Source organism: Carex rostrata, chromosome 6 (genome assembly GCF_964058835.1).
Source record: "Carex rostrata chromosome 6, lpCarRost1.2, whole genome shotgun sequence".
Classification (NCBI taxonomy): domain Eukaryota; kingdom Viridiplantae; phylum Streptophyta; class Magnoliopsida; order Poales; family Cyperaceae; genus Carex; species Carex rostrata.
Window position 1 is genome coordinate 12,773,946 of NC_135923.1, and position 25,136 is coordinate 12,799,081.

Here is a 25,136-nt window from a genome sequence, read left to right on the forward strand (position 1 = left end):
TTTTGGAAGACGTGGTCACCAAAAAAAAGTTATTAGAATATTGGAATGCTCGGTTACTTAAAAAAGAAATTTAACAGGAAATAAAATAAGATTGAAAAGCAGAAAATCTTTCCCGGGAGAGAGAGAAAATCAAAATAGAAAAGATGAAATTTAAATTAGTGTGAAGTTGTGAAGGATGTGATATATTTATTTTCTTAAAATTGAGTTTTTTTATTATTCATCGAACTATTTACAAATTGCCATATTGTCATTTATTATAATTTTTAGACAAAGGTTAATTATTAATATTATATTTTAAAAATAAAAAACGAAGAATGTAAAATACAATAAAATATATGAAGTATTATTTAATAAATTTAAAAACGAAAATAAGGAATGTGAAATATAACGAGAGGCATATGAGATTTTTGAACCCTTTCCATTTTAATATCATGGAATTATACACACGAAATTGACGAAAACAAGAGAAGGCCAGTTAGCACCCGTTTACGTCGTACAACTGATGAAAAGCCCAAGCCCAACATCAAACGGCTCATCTACAGCCATTTTGTATTTCGACGGTCCGTAAACTAAAAGGCCTTTTCATCTTTCTAATAATGAATTTCCCGCCCGTCGAACTCAGAACTCCCCATTCTCCTTCCAAGAGTATTTCAAAACGAGAAATGGCAGATGCGACTGAGAGCGAGGCGGAGCGTCGCCTCTCCGGCAAGATCCACCGAATACTCGACGAGTCGCGCCAATCCCAAGCCTTGCACAATCGCAAGCTCAAAGAACTCGCCTCTCTCCACCACTCCTCCCCTCCTGACCTCTTTTTCCGGTCCTTTGTCGGAGCCCTAGCGCCTCTCTTCGACTTTGCCCGGCGAACAATATGCGCCGAGCGTTCCGTCCGTTTCGTGGCTTCCTTTGTCTCCCTTGTCTGTGGAAAAATTGGTGGCGCGATTGATCCTGAAAACCCTTTCCTTGAACAGTTCCTTAGGCTTCTTCTCTCAGGTGCTTGCTCCGCCCACCGGACAACTAGGTTCCGGTCTTGCCAGATCATCTCTGAGGTAAATCTGCACTGTTATCACCAAATTTCCACTGAACTCAAAATGTTAATATCAGTAATGTTTGCAGATTATCATGCGATTGCCGGACGATGCTGAGGTCAGTGATGAAGCGTGGGATGAGGTAATTGAAGGCATGACAGTGCGGATAGGAGATAAAATCCCAGGTATCCGAGCCTTTGCTGTGAGAGCTCTGTCACGATTTGCTGATGATGAGAGTGATATTGTTGATCTCTTCCTAGAAGCTCTTCCCACGGAACAAAATCCAGTAAATTTCTACTAAACACATCTACTTATTTTCCATTGAACATTATAAATGCTTAGTATTAATTAGCAGTGCTTACCATAGTTGCTATCCACAGTACCTGTTTATAAATAGATTCCATTGCCTGATGTTAGGATAAGTGGTTCTGTGAAAGAGAAATAAGAAACATGGACATAATCTGGATCCTACTGTTAGAATTTGTGGTATATACCAATGGGTGCATGTATGGTCACATGGCTCATGACAAACTACTGCTGTAATTCTTGCTTCTGTTTTAGATATCAGCAGAGCACCTTCATTTCTTGCTTATTTTTTAATTTTGAAATGTGAAAGGATGTGCGAAAAACAATCATATTGTCTCTGCCCCCTTCAAGTGCCACACTGGAGGTTATTGTTGAGGCCACACTTGATGTTAGTGGGTTGGTACGCAGGGCTGCTCATTGTGTCTTAGCAAGCAAATTTCCCCTCCAAGCTCTTAGGTAATTCCTTTTTAATACAGCAAACTATTTGTTCATATGCATGCCTCCATGCGTGTTCATATTTGTTTGTTTTAGAATGGCCATTTGCTGTTAAATTTGAAATTCATTTTGGCAACAAACATCAAGCGGTGATAGGGGAAACTCTCTGCAGAGTAGGCAACATCAAAACAATTAAACATTTTCAAACGATATAATAGTTTCAGAAATGTTTTGACCTGTACAAAACCAATTCTTCAATTGACCCAATTACACCCCCCCATCCACTAAATGTGGCTTCACTGCTGCCACAAAGAATTGTGGTCTTAGCTCGTACACTGTTATTATATCCAAAACTGCAGTTTACTAATATGGTCTTAAAACAGGACGGTGCCTATCTTATAAATATTTTCTCATAATCCAATAGGTCATCTGCATCAATAGCATGGAGTGAGGGTGAGGGAGCTATGAGCAGATCATTGTACATTATGTTATTGCTCTCACTAAGCAAGAATCTGATTTCTTAGCACCATAAGAAAGAGCATGAATGTCATGAACATTTATTTGATATTAATTGAAATTATTGGGGACAACTCTGCAGCAATCAGATATGTAGCTTATTGGAGCATTAGTGATGATAATAGGCTTTTGGATATTGTATCCTAACTGTCCATGCCTGAGTGTGTTATCATCAACCTAACTTTCAGATGTTCTTTATTAAGCAACGGAGGAAGAAAATATTTTTAAACATATGTAAATTGATCAACCAGCACCAATCAAAGTTTTTCAGATGGTTGTATTAATAAAATTGTGGTCTTATTTTTTCTCAGCATCAAGCATCGAACCACGCTCCTCAATAGGGGACTTAAGGATAGATCTCCTCCAGTGGTGAAGGAGTGCCTGAGAATGCTGAAGGAGGAGTGGCTTATGAAGTGTTGTGGAGGTGATCCAGTCGCATTGTTAAAATATTTCGATGTGGAGACATATGAGTCAGTTGGAGAGGCTGTCATGGAGGCCTTTTTAAATGATGGTGTTGTGCACATACAGGAAGGCCAGAGTATCAGGGAGTACATTTCGTCTGAAAATCAATCTGAAGGTAAACAAAAATTCACATCTTTCTAAATGAACAATTTTTAGGTTCTTAAAAAAACATGTTGAGTTACTTTTAGTTACATGGAAGGGATTATGATTTTTGGAACAATTGGTGATTTTTTTCAGTGTCTGGTTCATAGACATATTAAATATGAAGATGGATTTACTGATCGTATATGGTATTCCTGAAACAAAGCTCTTGAGCTTGCACGCTAGTGAAATTCATGGATATGTTGATATTTTGTACTTGTTTCTATTTTCCCCACAATTATGCTATTTTTTTTTTAAATAAGAGTTGCTCTCTGTACCTAAGCAAGTTTCTCAAACAAAACCAAACCAATCACAATATGTAAAACGCACCCAGTATGGAACAGCAAGAGGGCTTAGTGACAGTCTCTGTTATTTGTAAGTAGGAAGCATCATTGACCATAGAAACATCCTCCATAGCCCACAAGCCCTCAGAAATTTAGCTTTTTTACATAAGGAGCCTTTGAAGTTTACAAAATACTGCTTTTCAAGCCAAAGCCTCAATTACTTCTCTGGCCATCTCTTCTTCTATCAGTGCCAAAGTGGTATCTTACCTTTTCCCGCTAGTTGCTCTGCCATGCTTTTATATGGTATAAATTGATGTATAGCCTGCATCCAAGATTCTCCTCCTAAGCAAGTACCTAATTATTATATTACAATTGCAGCCAACGATTTACTGCTTTCAGGTGGAGAATGCTCAAAATACAATTTATTTCTCTAACCATATGGCCGCCATTATAGCTTGAAAAATAATCTCAAAATTTGATGTATTGCAACCAACATTTATTGGAATGTATTGAAATGTATCAAGCATTATTATCTGACGCTAATCATTTGACATCTGTTGTGCATAAGAGCATTGTACAAAGGTGATTTATAGATTCTAAAGAGTCACGGAATAAAACTCTGTATTGTTAGAACTTCTGCAAAACAGGCCAACAAAAAGTCTTAATATACCCTAAATTATGCTGGTTTTAGAAACTTGGCTTGTCTAACTTTATCCATTACTGCAAGTTATGTTTTTCTAAATTTGTGCATCTTCTGGATTCTTCGGGTATTGATTTATGTTGACAGTGTTCATTGGGACCTTGTATTTTCCTTCTTTAACTTTTCTAGTCCAAAATGCAGAAGAATGCACCCCTACCATTCGATTAATCACCCCAGAAGCTGCTCTCTACTGGAAAGTTGTGTGCAAGCATCTGCATGCTGAAGCTCAAGTAATAACAATTTTCATTTAGTTTCATGATTTTTTCACTGTTGTTTCTACCAAAAATAGCCTAACTCATATTGTCCTTATTGATTATATAGCCCAACTCTATATATATAGATATGATATATTTTTACTATGTATCCAGTTCTTGTACATGCTACACGAGCTTCTTGAACTATAATCATTCTTTCAGCCTGTTATTTTACTATTATATAAAGAACATTCTATGCAGGCTAAAGGCACTGATGCTGCCACAACTACTGGTACAGAAGCTGCAGTATATGCATCAGAAGCATCGGATAAAAATGACCTGCTTGAGAGAGTACTTCCTGGTTCTATTTCTGATTATGTTGCTTTGGTCAAAGCCCATCTTTCTGCTGGTAAGAACAATGCTGTCCATAATAAATTTAGTCATCATGTAAAATAACCGTTAAAAAAAACACGTTTAATGAGAGGTAAATGAGAGGTGTTGGCTTTTGTTGAAAAGAATCAAACTATAAATTTTACCCACAATGGGAAAGTGGAATCTCTTAGCTTGTTATAACTCAGTTAAATTGATGTCTGTATTTGGTCAAGATTACAGGCTCTTTTAGGATTTCATTCCCATGTAGATAGGCTGTGGTCAGATCTTATACTGGTAATCAATGGTCTTATATTGGCTGGAATAGGCCCCTACAGTTAAGCACTAGCCAGAAATAAATTATTTGTTTTTTAGTTTTGTTTGTTTGTTTGTTTTCTATATGCTCTAGTTTTATACAAAATGGGCAAGGAATTTTATTTGAAATCAATACTCAGATGAAGGCAATGTGAAGCACTATCTTATCCTAATATATTGCCTTGCATCTGTTTCTCTCCTTCAGGACCAAATTATCGTTTCGTCTCTCGCCAGCTACTACTGCTTGGTACAATGCTTGACTTCTCAGACAGCACCAACCGCAAGACTGCATCAGCATTTCTTCGCGAGCTGTTACTCCTGCCTCCTGAGTGCGAGACAGATGAATTTGGAATTGAGATTTCAGTAGGTGATGGGCTTAGCTTGGGAGGTGACAAAGAATGGGCTCGGGCCATGTCAGAGCTGGCAAAGAAGGTGCATGCATCAACTGGGGAGTTTGAGGAGGTGTTAACTGGCATTGTCGAGGAACAGGCCCACCCCTGCAGAGAGAGAACAGCCAATTTCACCGAATGGATGCATTGCCTCTCTCTTGTTGGGTTTCTCCTTGAGAATATTGATGGATTACGGTTATTGCGGGGAAAAGCTATTGGAGCTACTGAGCTGCTTAATTCATTGTTGCTTCCAGCAGTAAGTGCTCAAGTAGTAGTATACGTGGCATCAGCGGGGGAACGGGGGGGGGGGGGGGTTCAAGGTTGTCATGGAGTATTTAAGAATTAATTTGAACCTGTCTGAAGATTAAAATTAAAAAAAAGTTACTTTGGATTTTGGCAGTGAAAATGTCATTTCTTACTGTGGATTTTGGCAGGGCCAAAATGTTATGTTCGTACTGTTTCCAATTCATTAATTTTGCTCTTTTCCTAAAGTCATTAAGCATCCTATTAGCCAAAAATTATAATCTAGTGCAATCTGGTTGACCCAGACTGACTTGATGAACCTAGTCAAGAAATCTTGTCATTCTCAACTATCTAACTCATAAGACTGCCAAGGGTTTTGTCAGTTTAGGTGAGGTCAACCGACCTATAATTAAAAGTTTGCATTTGATGAATAAATTCTGAGTTCTGGTACTCTGTGGTCTAATTTTTATGTGTATTCAGGCAAAACAAACTGCCTTGGATGTACAGAGATCTGCGGTGCGATATCTTGGTCTCTTCGGTATGTTGGAAAGGAGACCAAGTACAGAGTTGGTGAGGCAACTGTATCAATCGTTCATAAAGGGCTCTCCTCCAGTCAGTGTCATGGCATCTAAGGCACTTCTCGATCTTGTTGTATGGCATGGGCCTCATGAGCTAAACAAAGCCGTCGGCCTTAACCCAGACATTACAAAAATTTCTATCAGCCCAGTACATACATCTGACTGTGGAGAAGATGCATGTATTGATGTGCTTGATCTGTTGTATTCGGGGTTTGATAAAGATGAATCGGAATTAGAGTTTGAAGACGGTGCTGAGGAAAGTATCATTGCTGAGCTTGGAGAGGGATTTGCAAAATTTCTTCTTTTGAGTGGGAATTACCCAAGCATTTCCGTGGATCTGCGTACTGTGATCTTATCGAAGCTCATCACACTGTACTTCTCCGAGCAAAGTGGAGAATTCCAGAGGTTTGTTTCTTGATCACTACTTTTCTGGATTTCATGATTTGTACAGCATGCAAGGGCGTGTTACCTTTATTGTATTTTCACTTTTGAATCCATGGTGTTAATTGCTAAAATGTTGACCAAAAGAAAGGTGTTTATCAGATTGTAATGATATGGTCTCTTTAAAATTTTATTTATTTATTTGTGATTGATGTTTGTGTATGAATGAATTTCTGGAAATCCCTCCATACGCGTGGTATTCTTATTGTTTCTGAATTTTACTTTAGACAATTTGTTAAAGTTGCTGTTTTGCAATTTGTATGTGTGGGTCCTAGGGCATATGAATAAAGAGTAGGGTTAAAATGCACCATTGGTTTTGTACTCCAAACATACCCCACATCTCTATTTTTATTTTTGAATTTCAAACCGTCGATCTGAACCGCTCAACGTGATATCCATATTAAAATGTACTTAGATACCAAATTTTATATTTTTTTGGAAAACTTTTACTATTTTTTTAGATAGGTACAAAATCACTGTTTTTTTATGGTCCAGAAGAAGTGATTTTGTACCTATCTAAAAAAAGTAGTAAAATAATTTCCAAAAAATATTAAATTTGGTATCTAAGCACATTTTAGTATCGAGATCATGTTGAGCAGTTCGGATCGACTATTTGAACTTTGAGACAAAGATAAAGATGTGGAGTATGGTTGGGGCACAAAACCAATGGTGCATTTTAACCCTACTCATGAATAAAACCGACTTAGTATTTATTTATCTTTTTTGGTGTGCACTGGACTACGCATTGGGATTGTTTGTATTAAAGAACTTTAAAGGAAAATTCTCATTTCTTTTTTATGCTTATATAGATTGAGACAGTGTTTATCCATCTTCTTCGAGCATTTCCCTGCACTCTCACATGACAACAAGGCAAGTAACATAGCTCCTAAATGCTTTCAAGATTCTTAAAATGTTTTTATTTCTTTAATCCAAAATCTCAGAAGCTCCAAAGTTCATTTGCTGGTCCTTCTTGCCTTTTTCTTTTCAACAGAGGTGTGTCTCCTGTGCATTCCTTCCAGTTATGAGGAGGATATGGCCTGGAATGTTTGGCAATATTGGAGGAAGCTCCATAGTCGTGTCTAAATTGAGAAAAAGGGCGGCCTTGGCAGCTCGTTTCATGCTACAAATGATGCAAACTCCTCTCTTTTCAAAAGATAATGAAGAACATTCAGAAGATTGTTTTAGTTGCGGGGAGGAAGGTCTTGCCGTTCGTATTGCTGTTGAGGTATCTTTCAATGGTTCTGTTTATTTCTTTGGAAAATTTTGTACATGCAGACATCATGTAAGATGTTGATATAGTACTTCCTTAAAAATGAAATAATCATTTATACTCCTGGAAATTTACAATGCCATGTTTGCTCTCTACAACATGAAATATATCGTATATAACCCACCTCCCATGTCAAATAACAAAACTAAACCAGAGTTGTCTCCTTCCTCATATTTATCTGCAAATGAGGGAGAAGAGGTGTAATAAGGCAGCTTGAAAATATTATAAGAGGAACAGGTATATGTGATAGTTTCTTGTGCTTTAGAGGGGTATAGAGATACCTCTTGTTGCAGGCTTCTACATGATATTCCTGGTTTTTAAGTGCCATGCATACAATTCCTCCTTTATTTTTCCCTTTTCTCTCTCTTTTTTTTTTCCTCAGAGAGAAAAATGCAACTAATACAGAAGTTAATTGCATGACTCAGTAGTGATCCCATGCAAAACGTGGGCAGATCGATCACTTGAGTTAAATTTTAGCAATTGTTATGAAGGTTATTTTGGTAAATTTTGTTTAATCTATTTGATTCCATTTTGTGTGGTTAATTTGATCTAAGCAGACCATAAACCGGTGTATTTTAGGTGGACATATATTTGATGTATGGCAATATTAAAACCTATTTAGTGGTACTGCTCCCATATATTGTGCCAAAGAATTAATCTGAATATTTGCTGGATTATTCCGAAAATTCTTATAAGTAAAAAGTTACAAATATGAATTGAAGGTGGCATGTTGTCGAGAGAAAACATCTGCTGCGAAAGCATACATCTCAGTGTTATGCAAAATACTCAGCATGCTACGATTTAGGGCTTCTGAACAGAAGGCAATCAAATTTCTGAGAGGGATGCTAAACGTACTCATCTGTCAAGTTTATACGAACAAGGATCTTGTTAAAGATCTAACCAAAATTGGAACAGTGCTGAAGACACTAGACGAGTGCCCCAGTGAGGATTTGCCAGATGAAGAAGTTATTGCTCTATTAGGTATGCAATCTATTAATTCCTGGCTAATGCAAAACCTTTTAAGTTACATTTGCTACCTAGCCCCATAAGGGTAAGTCATATTTAGCTTTAGTGTCTTTTTTATTTTTCTTTCTCTTGTCAAAGATTTGATTTAGACGAGCTATTTCTGTTAATCCTTTGGCTCTATGTTCTATCCTTGTAAAATTATAGCATGAACAAGAAATAAGGAGTTGGCTTGGAAGTTTGATTTTTCTGGAAAAAAAAAAGTAAATAAATAAACGTGAGTATTGGTGGTAACTTCACATTGTTGGGAGGTGCACCAACAGGGCTCCTGATCTTAGCGTCAAGAACAATTGGATCTACTTCAAGCAGTGATCATTAACCTTTGATCTTCATCTACTTGATCCATCTAAACAACCATCATGCAAGTTCTAATCATTATGCAGGAGCATTTACGATAGTAGAGTCTCCTTTTTTTCCCGATTAAATTAACCTTTGATCTTCATCTACTTGATCCATCTAAACAACCATCATGCGAGTTCTAATCGTTATGCAGGAGCATTTACGATAGTAGTCTCCTTTTTTCCCGAATAAAAAATTTAACATGTTCAGTCGTTCTCAGATACCTTTATTCAACTTTTTTTCTGTTTGTCTCAGAAAAACTAGGCATTCAAGGAGGCATCCAGTGGGATATCAATGTGGTGCCACCTACACCAGTGCCACCATCAGCAAAAGTCCCTCCTTCCAGGGCAAGGATGAGGCGCAGACCGCAAAACAGCAATGATGGAAACAGCGACATGGATGATGATGGTTGTGCTGATGGTAGCAATAGTTATTTGGATGTCCAATCCTCAACTCATGGCCTAGTGAGTCCCAGCCTGGCATCAATGCGTTCTCAGAGAGCCAGCAAGACAGCAGCATTGGCCAAGATGGCAGCCAAGAGTACTGCTTTCCAGTCTTTGGATTCTGATGATGATTTAGACAAACAATCAGGTCTGACAGACGAAGATTCTTGAAGTGAATCAGAGAAAAATTTAAATATTAGCAACATTGTTATTCATGATGACACTGCGTGGTATTTAAGAAAATCTCTGGATGCACCTGTTATACGTTTAATTTTTATTTGTTGTTTTCTGGCGACTTAGCGTCTGCTGAGCCTGGTTACGCACCCCTGGAAAGAAGAGTTCATATTTCTATCTATCGGTTCGTTGAATCTGTTATTGCTTTAAAGTTTAAACACATTTGTTTCCAAAATTTGTTGAATTGTTCTCTGAGCTTAGATCGAGGTGTAATAATTGTTATTGCTTTAAAAACATACTTACATCGACCGCAACATTTGCCTGAAACATTCACATTTTAAAATCGCTTGTTCGCCAACTTTCCAATGAATGTCGGCAGCCTCCATGAATGAAAACCATTTCGACAGTTACTTCGGTGAAATAGGTAAATTCCACATAGAAACTAACAAAAAGCTTAAAAAAAATTATTTATCTGCAAAGTCGAACTGCTTAAGATTACATGCACCCAAGTCAAAAGAAAAAATAAACAGAAACCAGAGTTGGATACTAAACCTTACAAACTGGTGAAAAATAAACCAAGGAAAAAGCTAAAGAAGAGACTTGGCAAACATCCACACAACATATTAAGAAGCATCCATTGCTGAAGCATGGTACTTGTCAAGCTCCTTATCTAACTCTGCAGCTGACTTATCCACCCGCCTCCAGAATCCACGGCCACCTCGACCACGGCTGCTGCCACTACGGCTGCTGCCACTACGGCCACTGCCGCGGCCTCGGCCACGGCCAATACCATTACCATTCATGCGTGTTGGTAAACCACCGCGGCCTCGCCTATTTCCACTATAAAGATTTAGACACCAGAAAGCTAATCAAATATAATGCTCATAGGATCACTGTATGTTAATGTGATCATCTTAGAGGCTATCAACCAAGAACCAACTGTAGCTTTCATTACTTGAAAGAAAAGGCTACAGCTTTCCAATAACTGGTATATACCATACAGTAGAGAACTAATAGCAATATAAGATCATTCATGGATTATGTTTGGGTTACAGTAAGAATGTAGGATTACCTTGCAACACGATTAGATGTACCATTAGATGGACCAGTACCACGTCGACTAGTTTTAGGCCTGTGAGAAAAATTATCACATCAGCTAGTGAAAATTAAAGGGTAGAAAGATGAATAGATCAGGTCCTAGAGTTGCTTTGCAGGAGGGAGCAGTAAACTGAACATGTCATCCAAAGCAATAAATCAAATCACAATGTCTTAAGGTAAGACGTGATTACGATATTATAACACAATTCACCAATCAATGAAATCAAAAGAATTCTTGTATTATTTCAATGTGATCCACCAAATTTTCTTTCCTTAAAAATATTTTTCTTTCCCCTTTTGATCCCAAAGCTTTCAATTTGTATCAAATTGATCCTACAACCGACATTTGTTTAAAATATGAATGTAAATCCACGGTATCACGGCATCAGCATGCTGGTTTGATGATATAGATGTTAAAGTGGATCAAAATCTTGGATATACAGTATGGCATCTCTCAAAGTAAGCACCCACATTGTTAATAAAGATGACAGATATACAGTATGGCATCTCTCAAAGTAAGCACCCACATTGTTAATAAAGATGACAGACATATATGTCATCATGCACCCATCAGGAACAGACCAATAGTAGCTTTGGACATTGATATTTAGCATCACTCAAGTACAGAACCACATCATCCTTCCATCTTTTAATGCATTGCAGCATTGGGACTGATTTGGTATATAATTGAAAAATCTACCGACCAAAGCAGGAACTTTAAAATTTTAAGGACAAAAATGAAATTTTATTTATTCTTTGAGGACTATCCGGTAAATTACTATTAAAAATAAGGGTTAGTTAGAAAAAGGATACTTCAATGTTTTGATGTAGAAATTAGAAATTTTAGAAGTTTTGATGTGCATGTGAGCAATGAACCCTTGAATTTAAAATGGTAACTCAGATTCTGTTAAGAGTTAATTCATGCATTGGTCAGGAAGAATAGGATCTCTATAGATAGAAAAGCGGGATTTGGGGGTAGGATCAATAGAGGGCTCTGTGGTCTTAAGAGTCCCGCCCAACTCTTATTTCATTGCCTAATCAGTTATCTAATTAACAATTTTCTGCAGTGAATTGGCCCCAAATATAATCCAAGAATATTAATTCAGAACAAATTCTAACCTACTTTGGACTCAAATCTTGCCTAATTTCTTCTCTAGAGTCAAGTAGACAGGGGCGGAACATAGGCTTAGGTGGGCGGTGCTAAGCCACCCCAACTTTTCAAAATTTTATTATCAAGTACCTAGATACAGTACAAGAAATGGAATTTGGGGAGAGTTAATCAACTAGTTCTCTTACTAATTTGTTTCTTTTATATGTATTAGCACTCCCCAACTTTACATAGCCCACCCAAACTCAAATCCTGGTTCCGCCCCCCGCAAGTAGACTTCACACAATCAAATAACAAATAAAACTGACTTAATAATAAACAACTCTTCCATACCTAACCCTACAAACCCCAAAAGGTCCTATTTTTATACACTTTATAGGAATCCCAATCATATATGTATGAATTTTCAATTTTAGAAAGCATTCCCGTAACCCTCCATTTTTCCTCAAAAGCATTCCAGAATTACCCTTGCACCTGACTTGTTCATGTGGTAAAGAGCAAGGAAGGATGTTGATTATAAATGGGCATGGTTGATCTTTCTCATGCCCTCTCACAGGACATGATATTTACACAATATGCCCCACGGAATAAAGTTCCAGAATGACAGAGATACATATCGAGCAACAGAGACAGAGACAAAGAAAGATGTACATCATAACGACAGTTCTCTTCCCTCTCCCATCAGCATTGGCATAAACATTGAAGTGGGGCATTGTCGGCAGACCAGACCCAATCAGCTCAATCTTCATTGGCTTACCATCAAGCTGGACATTGTTATACTTCTTAAATGCGGCCACTGCATCACTCCTTCGAACAAAGACCACTTCTGCCGAACCCTGGATATGGTGTCACGTGAAAATGAGAAAAAAAGGTAAGTACGCAAAATAATTTCAAATCCGCAATACCTTTTCACATACATTACTTTTTGTAAATTACTATTTAGCAATGGTTTTGTGATCTTATGGCAGTGAAGCCACTCTCCCATATTAAAAACAATAACAACAAAGATATTATAATATAAGCAACTCACATTGGGACGGCCGTGATTATCATAATGAACTCCGTAACGCTTCAGTTCACCAATCTCAGAGAACAGCTCCTAATAAAGCAGAGATATGGAAACCCATTTTAATCAGCTCAAAGTAGAACTCTCATACAGACCAACTTTGAAATTTTCAAATTGTAGCATCACTCCATGGAGCTCAAACTACCTTTATATCACCATTAGAGACCCTGGAATCCAGGTTGGAAATGTATAGTTTTGCACCTCCATCTTCAGCTCCTGGGTGGCCGCTCGCCTCCACCATATTAACATCAAATATATCATGCCTCCATGCCATGTTACTGGTTCTCTGGAAAGACTGAATGATATGCCAAAATGCCCAGTTGTAAGTAATTACTCATTAACATCGGTTTTCAAGTCATCTAGCAAGAGCACAGGCTTGTAAAATGTAAGGTTTTAGTAAGTTTCTCTGTTGTCCATATAGTTATAGATGGCAAGTAAGCTGGCAAAAACAGTTTCGGTTGATGTTGTCTTGGGCAGTCTTAAAAGGCTTTTCAGGTACAGATTACTTTGGTAAGAGGCCTTCGTGGAATTTCGGTAACTTCACTTCAAGCGTAGGCTTTTTGAGGTTACTATGCGAAACATGAAAATCTGGATTTTAGTCAAGTGATACTCTGACCAACTCAGGATTATTTGTCTCAGGTTTTGGGCTGTTTGGGTTCAGATCAAATCTGGTTAGGTTTCGTTTTTTATGTTATTGTAAAAATTTACTTTCTCTTGGTTAGGTTAGACTCAGCCCAAATCGTTCCGTTAGGTTATGGTTCAGTAGGGTCCAGAATCCAGATCACGAATTTGTACAGAGTATAAAATATATCTATCAGCTGGAGTTTTCATCTAAAATCAGGTTTAGTAGCTCTACCTACAATTGGTATTTGGATACGTAATAAGGTTTATGAGGCAAAGTAGAGCAAATAATCCTGGAAAGAGGTATTAAATATGACTTGTACAGGCAACTAGGAGAGAGAATCTGAAATCATACAATAACCATGCTTTGCCACCCTTATATATGAATGGACTGATACACTTTTACCACAATCTTCACAATCCCAATCCACTATTTTACAGTCTTGAAGCACTGTAAACATCTTGCCACGATGCACAACAAAACCATAGCCCAACAAAATGATCTCCCATTAAAACAGCTTTATACATAAGGCATTAACTAGAGCATGCAGCATTTCCGAACTCTATTATGAAACCTCTGTAGAGATCTATGCATTGGTCCTCAAACAGTAGCATTTCAAAACAGCGCAAACCAACCATTAGAGTTGGATTTTAAAACTGTCTCTTTCTAGGTACCCCAACCTTAAATCCATGATTCTTAGAAGATCTCTTTATTGTGCTCATATTTTTACCATTGTTTCCCTTAAATACTCAAAATAGGAATTTTTCTGCGCTTGCCTTGGCAATTTTTAACGAAGAAGGTCGGGTATCAACTCCAAGATGTCTTCTAGGAGGCAGTGCTGCTCCAGGTCCACGATATGTTCCTACTCCAAGTCCACGGGCCATACCACGGCCTTGGCCACGCATGCCTCGTCCTCTAGAACCTCTTCCTGCTTCCCTTCTGCCCCTCATTACATTACCCAATGCCATTTTATATTCTTTACTTGTGAAATTTAACAGCCTAGTATGGATCTATTCAAAAAAACAGGAACTCTGCATTCAGAAGAAAAAAAGAAGGTTAGTGCTTTCTTGCCAAGGCTTGGTCGCAATGCAGAAAAAAAATCAAGGAGATGAAATATTAACAAATAAGTGAACCAAAGATTGCAAAATGAAGCATGACATGCACCAGTCATTAAAATATTGAATTCAATCAAAAGACCTAAACAGAAGTGGAGAAGCTTCTACAAAGACCTAAATGAAGCATAAATATGGGACATACTAAAGCTACAGTAGCAATACATTTTCACCATGTGCATGGAAACTAGTTACAGTAGGAACGGATTATTTTCAGAGAAAATGACAAAAGAAATCATCAGAGGCTCATCCAATTTCATATCAGATAATTACCTAAGGAGAGGGAGGGTGAGTTTGACCAGCAATCGAGACAAAATCTCAAGATATAAATCGTCGAAAAGCTTCAATTGAACGAGATCCGAGCAAAAATCTCAGGATAGAACGAAGAACCGAGGGAAAGAAGTTCTTCCAAGACCGAGGGTGGGATTTCTAGGGTTACAGGTATGCACAAAAAGAGCCAGAGTGGGATAATAGTTCACAAGCGCATAACCATAGCTCGCCTCAAGGAAAATCACGATTCAAATCGACTTTACTGGGGTTCAAAGCAAAAACAGTTCCACCCATGGATTTTGATGTAGTGGAAAAAGTGGGAGAGGTCGAGAGAGGCTAGAGGAGACGACCTTGACGAGGATGGAATAAATTACAAAAGTATCTCCCACTCACAATATTCACTGGAACAAAAGGAGCGTCTGACAAAAAGGCCCCACACTGATTGCTTCGTGGGACCAATATTACTACACCGGGGTCGCTCCAATCTTGTCTTAGATTAGGTCTGCTGGGCCTAACAAGGCTTAGTAAAATTTCTATATAGGCTTTGAGAAGTCTCTCGACATTGTCGGTTACATATTGAAAAGAAATCCAAACCTCATATGCGCTTTGTTTTCTCTCTGTTTTTAAAAAAAAAAAAAAAAATGAAAACCTCAACAGAGGGGCTGTCATCTTAATTTTATTCTCTCTTTTTTTTTTCTTTTTCTTTTTAAAACTTCACATAGGTCCGAAATTTTTATTTTTAGCATTTTAAGAAAAAACAATAACCTTATTTTTTTCTCTTGAAATTCCATTTTTACCGGAATCGTGATCTTTTTAGCTGAGATCGTAGATTGAATATATAATCCCTATTTTTCACCCTAAATGAGTTGATTACAGAACAAAAAAAAATTGAGGAATCTACTATCCTGATAAAATTGGAATTTCCAGAAAAAAAATGACTATTTAGTTTTTTTTTTTAAGATGATAAAAATAAAAATTCCGGCACAGAAACTGTCAAAGATATCTCTCTCTAATTGTGTGTTTTTTGTGTTAATATTCCATTTATAACAGAAAAAGGGATTATTTAGTTTGCATTTGATTTTAATACCAGTATATATAGTTTTTTACAACCTATTCGTTTATTTTCTTTAAAATGAGATACCAATGATATTTTATTTAATCTTACTCTGCTTAAATGTGAAAGATTTGCTACCGAGCCTTAAGGACCAATTATAGCGGTATAGTCCCCCCAATTAAGATCTCGTGATTAGATTTCAGCATGACTGAATTATAACATTAATTTTAAAAGCTGCGTAGGAGTGTGATGCATACCTAAAGACTATTACTCAAAAAGGAAAAATAATGAAGAAGATTCTATATTCAATTGATTATTAATCCAGCCAAGCGTTCTTGATTTAACTACATTTTTTTTATTAAAATGATTTAACATTTAACTAACATTGATGATAATTTATTAAACAAGCTATTCGTCTCACAACGCATCGGAACATCCGCTTTACAATCCGATTCTAATTTTTTATTTTCCTTCACCATCACTGTGAATGCTCCGATAGTCCGATGGATATACCTCCCAACGTGATCAAGAAAGATCTAAAAAAAAAAAAAAAAATAGTAAAGATTATTTGTTTTTTTAAGAACAAGTAAATCAGCTTGATGTATAAAAGAACTAACAACGACTTTATTCTAAGTTTCTAACCACCACAATAGGTTGAGACTTGAGACCATAGAGCATATAGACGGTGTTTTTACTAAAATATCCAGTTTAGTTTCATAATTCGATTTGCATGTGCAATACATTTAAGAACAACGTTTCAAGATTCGGAATCTTGGATAGCATAATTCTATTTTTTTTAACTTATTTTTATTTTGACACTGACCGAATTATTATCTGAATTTATTCCAACAGTAACACTGCATGGAGCCTTGGAAGGATAATTTTGGTTAAATTAGTTTAACGTAATATATTCATGGAATATTAATATATAGCATAATTTTGAAAAGTAGAGGATTAATCCACCAATTTCTATTGTAATAAATTTGATCATATTCAGGTTAACTGGTGTTGCATTAATTCACTTACAAAACAACAAGTCATAAAGCAAGATTAAGCTACACAAAAATAATCTGCACATACATCAGTTTTTCCAAAAACAACCCAACAAAAATAAGAAATGTAAGCACAATCTTAATCATCCAATAAATCTCAATCCACCGAATTAATCCTCATCAGTCAAGTCTTTTCTAGACGTTGGACTTAAAAGGTTAAGGTGGTCAGCCCCAAAAAACTTCTGAATAATTTCTAAAAAATCTTTCCTGCATTCCTCCACCTCTGTCATAGCTATCAAGATCTCCACTGTTGTGCTCAAGCATGTTGATCTCCTCCTCAGTATGGATTTGATATGGCAAGTCCTTAATATTAAATATAGCATAATTGTCATGATACATTTATGTGAGTAGAACTAGGGTGCTCTTAAGCTCACCAAAGTGTTTGGTGAGCTTGACTCTAAAACTCATCAAATCAATTTCTAATGACGAATCCGAACCGTTGAAACCCGCCTACCTTACGTGTGATGTGTCTACATGTGAAATTTTTAAACATTCGAATTAATTTAGTATAAAGTCAAGCAGTCAAAAAACATTCAAAAAATGAATGCACTAAAATTAATTTATTAACCTTCTAATTTTGACCAATTGACTTTATACTAAACTAATTTGAATGTTTAAAAATTTCACAATGTAGACGCATCACACGTAAAGTAGGCGGGTTCTAACGGTTCGGATTCGTCATTTGAAATTGATTTGATGGGTTTTAGAGTCAAGCTCACCAAACACTTTGGTGAGCTTAAGAGCACCCTAGTTCTACTCCATTTATGTAATAACATTTGGCAAATTTGAATAGTGCAGGAATGATTTTTACATTCACAATTTCACTTGAATGAGAGAGAGTTCAATATTGTAATAGGTAATGTAGGAATATCCTATTTAAAATTCCGATTCCAGTCAAACTTCTTCTATAATCTAGACAGAATCAGGTAACTATTTATTAAAACTCCAACTATTGGTTTTGGACTTCCGAAGTTTCTTCAATCTGAGAAAAGAAGTATATATATTAAAATATGAAATTGAATATAGATGTCGGATTCGATTAATTTCATATAGGAAATTATCAATTGTACCTCTAACAAAGTATCTGCCTGCGTTCTTCAACCTTCTAGAATATTGACGACAAAAATATCAGGTTTTTTACTTCATACAGCGCAATAACAGTACCAATCTTTATTTATTGTATAGAATTTCGCTGCATGAAGAGAAAAACGTTATGTTAAAAAAATTTAACAAAAGCACAACCAAATGCAGCAAAACAATCGTATAATTTAAACATATAAAGGAAAGCGTTTAATCAACTGCATTCAAGTGTTTAACTTTCATTGTAAATGAGTTAAATTTTCATTTTTTAAAACAAAAACGAATCCCTGAATTCGTCCCCGAGCAAAAATTTACAACTCTAAATTTGAACTAATCCCCAAGCGCATCCCCAAACATGAAATTTACAACTCTAATAATCCCTGAGGGCGTCCCCCAGCACATTTTTTTTTTCATTTGTGCAGAATGTGTCAGGAACAGTACCTGTGAACAAGTAAAACATGTAAACCAATATGTACTGGCAAGCAAACAACATAAACAAAGCATTGAAAATTCTATATCAATACATGTGAATTGTTTCAGGTTCTAAGACATGCCTAACACCAAGACCAATACTTGTGAACAAGTATTAATAAGAATTCTGCAATTTTGTACAGAAGTTTGCATCAAGAAGAATGTTATCGGGTTTTGACAATTCCATCTCCTATATATATATATATATATATATATATATTTCTGAAAATATGAACAAAAAATAAAGAAAATTGGAATACAAAGGAAAAAGGAAATAATGTACCTCCAAATAATGGATTCAATATAAGAAATGTCAAAGGCACGAAGATGATGGAGTCAGTTCTGTAAGCCAAAAAGAAATGCAGACTTATATATCCCTGCGCGCTTCACAATTTAATTGAACAAGACATCAGGCTCTTGCAACTTCATCATCATAAGTTATTATCGATCAACAAATATATTTCTGATTTTTTAGTGCATTAAAATTTTAAGAATTATACTTATAAGCAAAGAGGATATAAGTCGAGCAAACACATGAAATTTGAATCTGGACACTGCAAAAAACATAAATAAAGTTTAAATATGTACCAGTTTTATACATTCATGAAGCTATTGGGAAGAACGGACCTGATGACAAGCTTTCATGTGCCCTTCAAACAGCAGCTTTATAAATTCAGGATCGCAACGCTAACATTTGCACTCAGTAACAGAAGTAGGAAGGCTATTGTCTGGTAGCGAATGTGTCAGGAACAGTAGATGTAAACAAATAAAGCATGTCAACCAATATGTACTGGCAAGCAAACAACATAAACAAAGCATTGAAAATTTGTGCATATAAACATGTGTTTACAAACACATTTTAAAACATATAAACCTGTGTTTACAAACACATTTTAAAACTTATTTTTCAAATACATTTTAAAGCATATAAACTTGTGTTTACAAACATTGACAAATCTTCATTTAATAGATTAATTGTTCAAAATGAAGACTATTTTTTTAGTTATTAAATATCAAAAGCTGTTAATTTGCATAATTAAAATTAGAACAAATCCCCCATCCTGTCCCCGAGCTAACTGGGTTTAAATTGTACTTTAAAGTACGTTCAAGTACTTATAACTAGTTTAACTAGTTAAAGTAGTAAGTAGTTAATTAATGATTACAATACTATTAACAAGCTAGGGGACTAGCTCGGGGATTAGTGATTACAACTCCTCCTAACAGACTGTCCACAAAATTAAAACGTAGGACAAAACCGTGCAAAGCTAACATTTAAAACAATCAACGTAAAACAGCAATGCGTTAAAACAGTGATTCGTTAATTAATGGTAAATTAATAAATTTTCGTTATTAGCGGACGGTTAAACCCAGTTAAACCAGTTCAGGGACAAGCTCGAGTTTGATGGCTCGGGGTACCAGAACATTTCTCTTCATATAATACGAAAGACAATAAGACAAAAGTATAAAGTATTTTGCCTCGAGTAAAACTAGGGTGTTCTTGAGCTCACCAAAGTGTTTGGTGAGCTTAACTCCAAAACCCATCAAATCTATTTCAAATGACGAATCCGAACCGTTGAAACCCGCCTATCTTACGAGTGATGAGTCTACATGTGAAAATTTTAAACATTCAAATTAATTTAGTATAAAGTCAAGCGGTCAAAAAAGTTCAAAAAATGAATGCACTAAAATTAATTTATTAACCTTCTAATTTTGACCAATTTACTTTGTACTAAACTAATTCGAATGTTTAAAAATTTTACATGTAGACGTATCACACGTAAGATAGGCGGGTTCCAACGGATCGGATTTGTTATTTGAATCCGATTTAATGGATTTTTAAGTTAAGCTCACCAAACACTTTGGTGAGCTTAAAAACACCCTAGTTCTACTCTTTTGCCTCTGTAAAGAAAATTAAACAAAAATAAAATTATAAGTCTGCCTCACCTCTCTATGGAAATATTCAGATTCGATTCTCATAAAAGACCATAGAAAAAGTAATAAGTATACAAAATTATAAAGCCCTTCTTTCGAAAAAAATAAACTCACATAAAAATTATAAAGAGGACGATGAATCCTTAATTATCTTCGCCTCAAAATTATTCAGAAATTTAAATTAGTATGAGAGACGAGTGATGTGACACATCGGTCAAAGTCCGAATTAGAACTTTAGAAGCCTTGTATTTCTCTAAAACCGGAGACGATAGAAAGTTTGGTGAAAGGCTAAAAAAATGCTGGTGGCACTAACAACATCCCGCGTTCACCACCCAGTTTTGACTCGCTTCCAAGTTTCATCCTCCTCATTGTGAGTGGTCAATTTCAATTTCAAAACAATATTACCAGACAAATCACATGTTAACAGAAAATTAAAAAAAAAAAAAATGACAATTTCTTCCCCAATCCATCCTTCCTCTGACCTTGACACCTCCCCCTTTTTAATCTCCAAAATCAACCAACAAACTGCTCAAATCATTAAACCAAAAAAAAATCCAAATTTGAAACTGATCAACAAAAAAGACAATGTCGGTTTGTTTCGGGCTTGAGTTCGTCCTCTGTTGCGGCTGCATGCCATGGGCATGGAAACGGTGCACCTACATTGGTGCCTATGATAGTGAGAATTGGCCTTCTGCTACAGAAGAAGACTTTGATCCGATACCGCGCATATGTAGCGGGATCCTGGCAGTTTATGAAAAAGACCTCGAAGATCCCGATTATTTGCCGCCTGAGGAGTACAGGATCCGACCGGAGTGTATTGTCAAGTGGGTTAGTTATGATGAAGCCAAGAAGAGAACGCCGCCTTATATGATTTATGTGGATAAGGATCATAAAGAGGTTGTGTTGTCGATGCGAGGGTTGAATCTGAAGCATGGCCATAATTACAAGGTAATTACTTAACTAATTATTAGCTTTTTATTACCTAATTTTGTTTTATCTTTTAAAATAGTAATTAAACGGAATACCTACTATATATGATTCATTTTAAAAAAAAAAATTACAAAGCTAGGGGTATAGGGTACAAGAAGAAAACAAATGAAGAGAAAATAATAATAAATATTAAAGAAAGTTTTAATAAAATTATAAACAAAGAGAAAAATAACAATATTAAGAAAACGAAATAATATAAAAGAACATGGCAGTCACAAATAGATGTTAGTTCTTAGTTTCTTTATAGTTGTTTGTCTGCCGGTACAATCTAAGAAGAACAAGGCAAATTAAATATTTAGCTGATAATTTCAGCAAAAAATGTTTGGTTTTTGGTAATTGATTGTGACTAAAATACGTGACTAAAATGAAATGTCTCAAAATAGCATCTTCTATGCCAGCAGTTTTGTATATAATAATCATTTTGTTTTGTCAAACAGTGACATATATTTTCTTGGGCAAAGAAATTAAATAGTCTGGTATTAGACAGATTAGCGATTGGTGGTTTAATTGCTGGGATATGGCAAAGCTGTCCCTGTTAAGATTTAAATTCATGGATCACTATTGATTTGATGCAGCTGGAACGATCAAATCCAAACAATCAACATTGATGTTTAATTACCAAGGTCAACCCTGATTTTGTCTGATCCAAACCGTCCGATTTATCATCGCAGCACTGGTTTAAAATAATATTTTTCGTTGATAAAATAGTATATTTGAAATCTGACTAAACTATTTTTATAAATATTTAAAATTAGAAACTTCACTTTCATGATCTTTTTATGTAAAAAAATAACGCGGCAGTAACAAATTGCAAAGGACATCAAGTGCTCAGATCCGAATAAATATTATCAGGAAAGTTTCTCCTGACGGGTAATTATCTTAACAGCATTTTTTACTTCATGAAGCGCAGGGATTATAGAACTGCTCTGTTGGAATCTCTCCCCTCATGGAATTCGTATCCTCTGCATTAACTCAAAAGAGAATATTTTGAGTTCATTAACTCAAAAGATTCTCTTTTGAGTTAATGCAGAGGATACACATTTCTCCTTATGGGGCAGCCGGGCAGGTTCTCTCTCAAAAAAAAAATTATATATATATATATATATATATATGAGCTGGGCTACGGTGAGTTGCGAAGTAAAGCGACTATTTTACTTCACGCTAATATTTTGCGATTTTAAAGTTCAAAACGTCGATCCGAACCGTTCATCTTGTTCTCCATATTGAAATGTGCTTGGAGACCAAATTTTACATTTTTTGGAATTTTTTTACTATTTATTAAGCAATTTTGAAAGTCACTGATCTGATGGTCCAGAAAATTTTACTGTTTTTCACTGTTCACAGCAAAACAGCAATTTTCAAAAATGCTTAATAAATAGTAAAAAAATTCCAAAAAATGTAAAATTTGGTCTCCAAGCACATTTCAATATGGATTAAACATCTAACGGTTCGGATCGGTCGTTTGGACTTTCAAAATAAAAATACGGCGTGAAGTAGAAACGCGTTTTACTTCGCAACTCACCGTAGCCTATCTATATATATATATATATATATATATATAGAGTACGGCTAACACGCTTCCTCTAGCATATGGGCCGAAATGCTTCCGGTGGAAATTTGAAATTTCAAAATCCAAAAAGTCGATCTGAACCGTTCATCTTCTTCTCCATATTAATATCTGCTTGGAGACCAAATTTTACATTTTTCTGAAATTTTTTACTATTTATTAAGCCATTTTGAAAATTGCTGATCCAACGGTGGCTTACCAAACAGTAAAAATCAGAAGCTACCGTTGGATCAGCGATTTTCAAAGTGGCTTAATAAATAGTAAAAAATTTCAGAAAAATGTAAAATTTGGTCTCCAAGCAGATATTAATATGGAGAAGAAGATGAACGGTTCAGATCGACTTTTTGGATTTTGAAATTTCAAATTTCCACAGGAAGCATTTCGGCCCATATGCTAGAGGAAGCGCGTTAGCCGTACTCTATATATATATATATATATATATTTTGCACGGGTTACGTCAATTCTAAAGTGTACCGAATAAATTTTACAATTATGTCTTTGTCTTTCAACAGAGTGGGGGGCACGTTCAAACTATTTTTTTTTATTTGTTTGTTTTGTTTACCGTATTAAAGTCTTACAAGGAAAGCTGAAAGAGAAGGGTTCAAATGCCTCCATGTTTTTGTGTCTCCATCATGCCTCTATCTCTCTCTATCATTTTCAAAGTTCAAACAGTTGATCCGAACCGCTCAACCTAACCTCCATACTAAAATATGTTTGGAGACCAAATTTTATATTTTTAGGAATTTTTTTACTATTTTTTTAGATAGATACAAAATCAGTAAATCTGAACCATCTAAAAACAGTATTTTTGTACCTATTTAAAAAAATAGTAAATTTTTTTCTAAAAATATAAAATTTGGTCTCCAAACATATTTTAGTATGGAGGTTAAGTTGAGCGGTTCGGATCGACTGTTTGAACTTTGAAAATAATGGAGAGAGATAGAGGCACAAAAATATGGAGGCATTTGAACCCTCAAGCTGAAAAGTTGAATTAACACATGATAAGTACTGTCAACAAAACATTTTTATATGCTTTATCTTTATTTTATCTTGCAAGTTTCTACGTATTTTAAAAAATATAATTGAATTTTAATTTTTAAGTATCAATATAAGACCATACCAAAATCTGTTAATGAAAGAAAAGATCATGTTAAACAGTTCAGATCGACTAGTTGAATCTTTAAAACAAAAATATTTATTAAATGTACGGAGCAAATGTGCAATTTGCATACTAGCATTGCTTCACTCTATATAATATTAAATTGTAAACAAATTGCAAATATTGATGTCACAATTAATTGTTAAATTAACAATCTTTCTGAACTTGAAATTTGTCTAAAAATGTCTGCATCAACTTACAATTAATTTATAATTGACACATTCAGGAATATAAAACATAAAAATTATAAATTACCATCATAATTCGAACATTAGTGAATAGTGATATCATTTTTGCCAATTAAGTTCGTGAAATTTGCACGTGAGTAATGGGCTTTTAAATTTTTGATAGTTGATAGTGAATAATAGTTGCATTTACATTCTTTTTTTATGGTTGGCAGCAAATGCCGGTAACTAATATATTGATAAAAAAATTATTTACAAACTAAAATTCTACATACATGTTCTCCCTTACTATCTATACACCGGAGAACACATAATGACACTGCATCTAACCATTCATGATTAGATGACCTCTCTTTCTAGTTTCTAGCTAACTGTATGTTAACCAGCTCTCAATTTCTAGTGTCGTATATGTTATAAGACGATGTACCAACTTCTATTTATTTGAGATAAGTCTTCTATTCTTCTCCCTCCACAGCGCTCATGCCCCACTGCTCATATCACGCTCCACTGCTTCCTACGTTGCATTTACATTCTTAGTTGTATTCAATTAAAATAGAGAACGTATGCATCATTGATTATTGATGACATAGTTGGTCTTTCAGAAAAGTATTCGTGCATAAAATCGGACAACTTTGCATATTGAAAAAAGAAAAGAAAAATTCGTTAGGTACAACCGTACAAACAACTCTGCATATACTAATAACTAATTCGATTTCAAGCACT

The 25,136-nt window shown here is 35.4% G+C and overlaps 2 protein-coding genes across 4 annotated transcripts; one reads left to right on the forward strand and one right to left on the reverse strand.

Moving 5' to 3' along the window:
• Positions 1-565: 565 nt before the first annotated feature.
• EMB2656 (ARM repeat superfamily protein) lies at positions 566-9,904 on the forward strand. 2 transcript variants are annotated; one of them, XM_078304388.1, is made up of 12 exons: positions 566-1,046; positions 1,114-1,311; positions 1,642-1,787; positions 2,594-2,859; positions 4,011-4,099; positions 4,325-4,472; positions 4,953-5,392; positions 5,860-6,362; positions 7,208-7,268; positions 7,390-7,623; positions 8,391-8,649; positions 9,286-9,904. In XM_078304388.1, exons 1-12 carry the CDS (start codon positions 597-599, stop codon positions 9,642-9,644), a joined length of 3,153 nt encoding a protein of 1,050 aa, XP_078160514.1. In that variant the 5' UTR covers positions 566-596; the 3' UTR covers positions 9,645-9,904. The 2 variants fall into 2 exon arrangements, with proteins under 2 accessions (XP_078160514.1, XP_078160515.1); XM_078304389.1 differs by having other exon boundaries at positions 4,014-4,099.
• Positions 9,905-10,103: 199 nt separating this feature from the next.
• On the reverse strand, positions 10,104-15,311 carry ALY4 (ALWAYS EARLY 4). 2 transcript variants are annotated; one of them, XM_078304392.1, is made up of 7 exons: positions 14,927-15,311; positions 14,318-14,572; positions 13,065-13,214; positions 12,884-12,952; positions 12,505-12,689; positions 10,720-10,779; positions 10,104-10,487 (listed from the first exon to the last, which is right to left on the reverse strand). In XM_078304392.1, exons 2-7 carry the CDS (start codon positions 14,507-14,509, stop codon positions 10,271-10,273), a joined length of 873 nt encoding a protein of 290 aa, XP_078160518.1. In that variant the 5' UTR covers positions 14,510-14,572; positions 14,927-15,311; the 3' UTR covers positions 10,104-10,270. The 2 variants fall into 2 exon arrangements, with proteins under 2 accessions (XP_078160518.1, XP_078160519.1); XM_078304393.1 differs by having other exon boundaries at positions 10,104-10,478; positions 14,927-15,303.
• Between the last annotated feature and the right edge of the window lie 9,825 nt (positions 15,312-25,136).

Coding starts and splice junctions, on each gene's coding strand:
- EMB2656 (XM_078304388.1), top strand. CDS start 597: ATGAATTTCCCGCCCGTCGAACTCAGAACTCCCCATTCTCCTTCCAAG. Junction 1,788..2,593: donor TTTCCCCTCCAAGCTCTTAG/GTAATTCCTTTT, acceptor ATTTTTTCTCAG/CATCAAGCATCGAACCACGC. Junction 5,393..5,859: donor ATTCATTGTTGCTTCCAGCA/GTAAGTGCTCAA, acceptor ATGTGTATTCAG/GCAAAACAAACTGCCTTGGA.
- ALY4 (XM_078304392.1), bottom strand. CDS start 14,509: ATGGCATTGGGTAATGTAATGAGGGGCAGAAGGGAAGCAGGAAGAGGT. Junction 12,690..12,883: donor ATAATCACGGCCGTCCCAAT/GTGAGTTGCTTA, acceptor CACCATATCCAG/GGTTCGGCAGAAGTGGTCTT. Junction 10,488..10,719: donor ACATCTAATCGTGTTGCAAG/GTAATCCTACAT, acceptor AAATCTTTATAG/TGGAAATAGGCGAGGCCGCG.